Raw genomic sequence first — 8,048 nt, forward strand, 5'->3', positions numbered from 1 at the left:
AGAATCTACCAGTGCCTTGATCTTGTACTTCTCAGCCTCCATAACTGTGAGAAATAAATGCTTAATGTTTAAGCCACTTGATCTATGGTATTTTTGTTATAGTAGCCCAAATGGACTAAAACATGATGAAATAAAAGATTCCCTAAACCTTAATACTCTTTCATGATTTCCCTTCATATAAGAATGACATGTTATAATTAAACTGGTTTTTATATCTTTTCCTTTTAAATGTATAAAGTAAAAACAAAATTATGTAAATGCCTTTTGAAATAGTATCACATAGTTTACAAAATCTTTGCCACTTACCTTTTGAAATATCTTTAATTTTCCTGCCATATAAATCATAAAGATATCTGGCTGGTGAATTTAGGTTCATTTTCATTGTGCAAATATCTAAAACCTACACAGAAAAAAAAATACCTTATAAATAATTTATCACAGTTAGCTCTAATGAAATTGAATACACATTTAAAGTCCTTTCTCTACTATATGGGTATTTAAAATTATATTATAAAATAAAATTTGATGATTTATCAAATGTTTCTAATATATGAAATGGAAAAAGGCAGTTAAAATGGTTAGATTGCAATTGTACTTCGAGCACACACAAAAATATTCATAAAAAGAGAAAGGAGATATAAGGAATATTAAAAAGTAGTTATACATTATTTAATAAATGGTACAACTCTGGGAGATTTTTATATTATTCCTGTTATTTTCTATATTTTTCATTTATTTTACAATGGGGAGGATATTATGCTTTAGATTAGGTTTTAAGGTACTTTCCTTACCTTTTCAAGTCTTTCCAAGTATCTGAAAATAAACTATAAATATCACAGTCTGATCACAGTTCACCTTGATAACTTATGTTCTTTGGGTGCTAAAAAATGGAATTAATAAACCACATTTCAAGGTTTTGCATGAGCCTGAGTTTGAAGAGTTTCACTTTTAATGGTTTCTAATATGCTAAAGCCCTTCTCTTAATATTTTAATTTCTCAACCTGTTCTTTTTTTTAATTAATTTGATTGGAGTATAGTTGCTTTACAATGTTGTATTGGTTTCTTGCTATACAGCAAAGTGAATCATTCATACACACATGCATATTCACTCTTTTTTGGATTTTCTTCCCATTTAGGTCACTAAGCAGAGTTCCCTGTGCTATACAGTAGGTTCTCATTAATTACCTATTTTATACACAGTAGTATATATTTGTCAGTCCCAATCTCCCAATTCATCCCACTCCTCCCTTCCCTGCTTGGTAACCATAAGTTTGTTCTCTACATCTGTGACTCTATTTCTGCTTTGCAAATAAGTCCATCTCTACCATTTTTCTAGATTCCACATATAAGAGATATTATATATTTGTTTTTCTCTGACTTCATTCTGTATGACAGTCTCTAGGTCCATCTCTGCAAATGGCACTATTTCATTCTCAACCTGTTCTTGATATAGCCCTTATGAACGTGTAACAGTCATCTTTCTAACATCAGGGAAGACTTAAACATGCATCAGTTGGAGAGAAAGTTCTACTCATAAGATGAGAAAAAGTAAAGTAACAGAGGGGAGTTGGGAAGTATCAGGAACCTGAGGGCAGGCTGTTATCAGGATTTTGGAAGTGACTCCTAAAACATGAAACTTGCCACGTTCATTTAAAAGTCCATAATATATTCCAAATCCAAACTGAACGTACTTTGTCTTCCATTCTTACTGTTCATAGCTGTAATATATTGCTTTTACATAACCAAGAACTGCTGAAGGACAATGTTCATTATATGATTATATAGTTTAAAAATTTTTCTGATTACTGATATCACCCTGCCTCCATTTCTGCTCACTTTTATCCCTATTTTAAAACTGGAGCCTGTAATCCTAGCTCTAGCCCAATCAACCCATTTTCTTTGTGACAACAGACATATTTAAACAGCTTCATGTACATGTAGAGGCAAAATTGGACTTTCCTTTCAGTCTGGAGAACAACTTGCAAACGTTGTGACTCAGTTGGTTTATCATCCTTATTGCTATATCAAGTGATGTGTTGCATTTAAAAGGCAAATATTTAACTGATTCATTTAATCTGACAAATTGACCTTTACTGGATTATACCAGAGGTTCTCAGCCTTTATTCCACCCTTGAACATGACCAATAATTTTCCCACATGCCACATACTCCCAAGGGCATTTACAGGATTGTGTGTGTTTCTTGTACTCTAGCTGCAATCCAGAGCTTTGGGCAATTTTCAGAAAATACGTATTGCTGATGTTTTTCTCAAAACCAAGAAGACTATTCGTGATTAAAGATAAAGTTATAGGGGCTTCCCTGCTGGTGCAGTGGTTGGGAGTCCGCCTGCCGATGCAGGGGACACGGGTTCGTGCCCCGGTCCAGGAAGATCCCACATGCCGCGGAGCGGCTGGGCCCGTGAGCCATGGCCACTGAGCCTGCGCGTCCGGAGCCTGTGCTCCACACGGGAGAGGCCACAACAGCGAGAGGCCCGCGTATTGCCAAAAAAAAAAGACAAAGTTATAGGAATAATCTTGAACCGTCTAATTTAGGAGGGAAATATTCACAGTAGCCTTAACTAGCTTTACCTAGTTAAAAAACAAGGTACTTGCAATGTACTTCATAAGTGACTGTAAGCACTGTCGTGGAGCAAATCCACTGACCTCCAATCTGCCTACTTGAAGTGTGTCAGTGCAGGAGGACCAATGTCACGTGTCCTCATAAGTCAGACACAGTGCTCCCTAACTTAGAATGGCCCTCTGATATCACTGTTCCTACCTCTCTCTAGCCAACTTGCCCATGGCTGGGACTGGTCCTTGCTACCCAAACAAATAAGGTAATAACTCTGGCAACTCTCTAAACCTTATTCTTCCTGCCTTCCCTCCTGACCTCTTGGGTTAATTTCTTTAATGACTACTACACACAAGTTAACCTAGGTCTCCCATCTAATGGACTCAAACTTTTATTAAAGATGCTCAGAAAACAATATTCGAAATATAAGAGAGGACGTATCAGGAGAAGAAACTGCAGTTTGGTCTGTCACTTGAGACAGAAAGGATAGTGGAACATACAGACTGACACTGGCAGGGGACCTACACATTTTTAGTAATTAATACAGTCTCTGACTAGAAAAATTCTTCTATTCATCACTTTCTTCCATGTGACTCTGTGCCCAAAGATTATCTTTTACCATCACCAATGACAAAAACACTCAAAGGAGTTAACTCAGTATGCATTTTTCCTTAGCCAGTCACCTCTGAATACTACTAAGAATCTACAGTTGGTCCCATAGACCCTAAAGAGATGCAACCCCCTCCTTAGGATCACCACTTTCTTCATCTTTCCATTTTGTACGTTTAGCTCTCAGTTTCTTAAGATTACAAATCTATTATTTAAAAGCACAACGAATCCCTTTAGTACAAATTATATCCCCTAGTTACTAGTGAAGCTTCAAATACCTAAACATCCTCCAAAGTTATAATTTACCAGTTAAACTAAATAAAATATGAGCTATTTAAAGATAGTCCCATTTACTTCAACTAAAATTTCTCTGATTTTTAAAAGTATCTCAAATATTGCTGCCTTTGAGTCTTAAAAGAATTAGCCAAGTAAAATCACACGGCTTTTCAACTCAAATGTTCTGCTTTTCATTGCTAAAACATCAGTAAAAATGTTTGTGCAAGCCAAGTTTTAAGAGTTAAATTAGTTTAAAAACTGGCATAAGAAAATCAGATGTATTAGAAATTAATAATGCATCAACAACACTGTCATTCTCTCCTACTTTCAGGATGAAAGATCCTTGCAGTGTTTAAGCAATGCCAACCTTCAGTAATCGTTTTCTCACAGTAAATTATCAGTGCTATGAATTAGTATCAATATAAATTTCTGTCAAAAGCCCTGAAATGAAGCCTCTACTTGTAAGGTCATTCTTAAAATTCACAATTGAAAAATATTCAACAGTGCCAACTTGCTATAATATTAAGGTTAATTAAAATACCATTTCCACTAATCTGTATCCGTTAAGCTTGTTAAAATATTTCTTTTGTTGTTGTTTTTGTTAATTTCTTATAGCTTAGGTTGTAGAGAACTCTTCTGACACTGAAATCTAAAAACCATCATGCTATACAACCAGACTCCTCTTGACGAGCACCTGCGAAGAGATTTTCCGCAAACTCTTTTTAGCTGAGTTCATTTGTTTATAGTTTTGGGAATCACCTCCACGCCCACACACATCTGGTGCAGTTTGCAGCTTCCGGAATGGCCACCATAGAGGTGGCGTGGTTCCATAGTCTACAGCCTCTGAGTTTGGTTTGGCACTACCCAAACGTCCAGGTGAGAGAGTATGCTTAGTGCAACATAACCCCAGGCCGAGTGAGCTGAGTCTACAAGCCACCAAATGAAACAACATCGTCTTCCTCAAACACAGAGAACCTTGATATCTTTTAACATATTTTTATGAGTCAAGCCCAGAAATGTAAGCCCAGATTTAGACCTCCCTACACAATCTCTTCAAAGGATCCTCTAAAGCAGGGGTCAGCAAATTACACACACCATGGGCCAAATTCTGGCCACAGCCAGTTTCTGTATGGCTTGTGGGCTAAGAATGGTTTGTATGTTTTTAATTGTTAAAAAATGATAAAAAGAAGAATAATATTTTGTCACACTTTTACAGTATATGAAATTCATATTTCAATGTCCATAAATAAAGTTTTCTTGGAAAACAGTCACACTGTTCATTTATACATTTTCTATGGCTGCTTTTATGCTATGCAAGAGTTGACTGGTTGCAACAGAGACTTTATGGTCTGTAAGATGAAGAATATTTACTGTCTGCCCCTTTACAGAAAAAGTATTCCTACTCTCGGTCTACTGCATCATCATTCACTTAAGGTTCTATATTTTCTTTTCTTTATATATTATCCTCAACTTCTTCATCCATTTCTAAAACCTTTGCATTGTGCACTCCCCCCCCACACACACACCAATCAACAAAATCGACTAGACCGTTAACCTCTTCTAAAATAAAACGAGCTTTCCCCTGAGTTCACTCATTTGCTCAGAGCCCTCTCAAGCGCTGGGAATTTAGTCTCTCATATCACACAATCTCAAATTTGGTAAGTGGTGTTACTTACAATGTTATTTCAAGATAATTTCTCCCCAACCCTCTTATCGAACAAACAAACCCTGGCCCCCTGAGCATCCTGACCTTCAAGTGCACCATCTCTCCTCAGTCTACTCATTCTTCCTCATTCATGGATAACCTTTGCCACAAGTCCTAACCCTGGGTGACCCTTACTGCTTATTCTCTGTGTGCACACCAAGAAGCCTGGTGCTCCTGGAGAAAGTCACATAAATGAACACATCCTTATCACTATTACTCACAGTCACCAAACTCCATGGTCCCTCAATACTGCCCAGTCACTTCTATTTCATATCTTTGGTCAAATCTCTCCTTTCCTTGCCACAATAAATATTTCAAACTATCTCTGCTGTGTTTTTCTCCACCCAGCCTCCCCTCCCCTACTTCCCTTTTTTTTTTTTTTTTTTTGAAGTACACGAGCCTCTCACTGTTGTGGCCTCTCCCGTTGCGGAGCACAGGCTCCGGACGCGCAGGCTCAGCGGCCATGGCTCACGGGCCCAGCTGCTCCGCGGCATGTGGGATCCTCCTGGACCGGGGCACGAACCCGAGTCCCCTGCATCGGCAGGTGGACTCTCAACCACTGCGCCACCAGGGAAGCCCCCTACTTCCCTTCTTGTCAGCAGATGGAATGACCTCCTACATGAGAAAGAAAACTGAAGCTTCATTTTCCTGCTACCAAAGCTACAAGCCTACCTACTTCTACACCCATCCTCTCCTTTACCCTCTAGCTGTATTACAGGAGTCCCTGCTCCTATCTAAGGCCAATACTACACCTATGCTTTCAGTTATGTTTGCTGTCAGGTTATAAGCCATGATATTTACCCATCATTTCTTGTATATTTAACTACTCCTTCCCAACTAGATTTTTCCCACTGACACACATGATCAAGTCTTTCCTATCTTAAAAATTAAATCCTCCCATACTCACAACTCCCTCTACCTATTCTGATGCACAGCTAAATATCTTTATCATTTCTCTATTTCCATTCCCCTTCTTCCCACTCATTCTCAGGCCACTCCAGTCTGGCTTTCGGTATCATTTGACTGAAATAATTCTCACAAAGATTACCAATGGTAAAAAAGAATCCAACAACAACAAAAAAGATTGGAGGAGAGGGGGAAGATGGCGGAAGAGTAAGACGCGGAGACCACCTTCCTCCCCACAGACACATCAGAAATACATCTACACGTGGAACAGCTCCTACAGAACACCTACTGAACGCTGGTGGAAGAACTCAGACCTCCCAAAACGCAAGAAACTCTTCACGTACCTGCGTAGGGCAAAAGAAAAAAGAATAAACAGAGACAAAAGAATAGGGACAGGACCTGCACCAGTGGGAGGGAGCCGTGAAGGACGAAACGTTTCCACACACTAGAAGCCCCTTCCCGGGCGGAGACTGCGGGTAGTGGAGGAGGGGAGCTTCGGGGCCGCAGAGGAGAGCACAGCCACAGAGGTGCGGAGGGCAAAGCAGAGAGATTCCCATACAGAGGATCAGTGCTGAACAGCACTCACCAGTCCGAGAGGCTTGTCTGCTCACCCGCCGGGGCGGGCGGGGCTGGGAGCTGAGGGTCGGGCTTCGGTCTCAGCGCAGGGAGAGGACAGGCGGCATGAATACAGCCTGAAGGGGCTAGTGCGCCACGGCTAGCCGGGAGGGAGTCCGGGGAAAAGTCTGGAACGGCCGAAGAGCCAAGAGATTTTTTCCTCCCTCTTTGTTTCCTGGTGCGCGAGGAGAGGGGATTAAGAGGGCTGCTTAAAGGAGCCCCAGAGATGGGCGCGAGCCGCGGCTAAAAGCGCGAACCCCAGAGACGGGCGGGAGACACTAAGGCTGCTGCTGCCGCCCCCAAGAAGCCTGTATTCGAGCACAGGTCACTCTCCACACCTCCCTTCCGGGGAACCTGTGCAGCCCGCCACTGCCAGGGTCCCGGGATCCAGGGACCACTCCCCCGGAAGAACGCGTGGCGCGTCTCAGGCTGGTGCAGCGTCACGCCGGCCTCTGCCGCCACAGGCTCGCCGCGCGCTCCGTGCCCCTCCCTCCCACCGGCCTGAGTGAGCCAGAGCCCCCGAATCAGCGGCTCCCTTAACCCCCCCCTGTCTAAGCGAAGAACAGACGCCCTCCAGTGACCTACACGCAGAGGCGGGGCCAAATCCAAAGCTGAATCCCGGGAGCTTTGTGAACAAAGAAAAGGAAAATCTCTCCCAGCAGCCTCAGAAGCAGCTCCACAATCAACTTGATATACCCTGCACCTGTGGAATACCTGAATAGACGAAGACTCATCCCAAATTGAGGAGGTGAACTTTGAGAGCAAGATTTATTATTTTTTCCCCTTTTCCTCTTTTTGTGAGTGTGTATGTATATGCTTCTGTGTGAGATTTTGTCTGTATAGCTTTGCTTTCACCATTTGTCCTAGGGTTCTATCCGTCTGTTGTTTTTTGATTTTTGGGTTTTTTTTACTTTTTAAAAACATTTTTTTCTTAATAATTATTATTTTATTGTAATAGATTTATTTTATTTTACCTTACTTTATTTTATTTTCTTTTATCCTCTTTCCTTCTTCCTACTTAGCATAATAAAGGCCATGTATGACAAGCCCACAGCCAACATTGTCCTCAATAGTGAAAAACTGAAAGCATTTTCACTAAGATCAGGAACAAAACAAGGCTGCCCACTCTCACCACTGTTACTCAACATTGTTTTGGAAGTTTTAGCCACAGCAATCTGAGAAGAATTGGAAATAAAAGAGGTAATCAAGACAGTATGGTACTGTCACAGACACAGAAATATAGATCAATGGAACAGGATAGAAAGCCCAGAGATAAACCCACGTGCATATGGTCACTTTATCTTTGATAAAGGAGGCAGGAATGTCCAGTGGAGAAAGGACAGCCTCTTCAATAAGTGGTGCTGGGA

General features: G+C 40.9%; 1 protein-coding gene across 1 annotated transcript in view; it reads right to left on the bottom strand.

The window, feature by feature from the left end:
- Positions 1 to 306: 306 nt before the first annotated feature.
- LOC112404559 (doublecortin domain-containing protein 1-like) overlaps positions 307 to 8,048 on the bottom strand; it is a gene marked incomplete at its 3' end in the record, with an annotated part of 51,822 nt that continues 44,080 nt past the window's right edge. The window contains exon 6 of the mRNA XM_024752589.1: positions 307 to 400. Within this exon, the coding sequence (XP_024608357.1) occupies positions 307 to 400 (94 nt within the window). The remainder of the gene's footprint in view (positions 401 to 8,048) is intronic.

Source organism: Neophocaena asiaeorientalis, unplaced genomic scaffold (assembly GCF_003031525.2).
Source record: "Neophocaena asiaeorientalis asiaeorientalis breed wild unplaced genomic scaffold, Neophocaena_asiaeorientalis_V1.1 scaffold196, whole genome shotgun sequence".
Taxonomy (NCBI): Eukaryota; Metazoa; Chordata; class Mammalia; order Artiodactyla; family Phocoenidae; genus Neophocaena; species Neophocaena asiaeorientalis.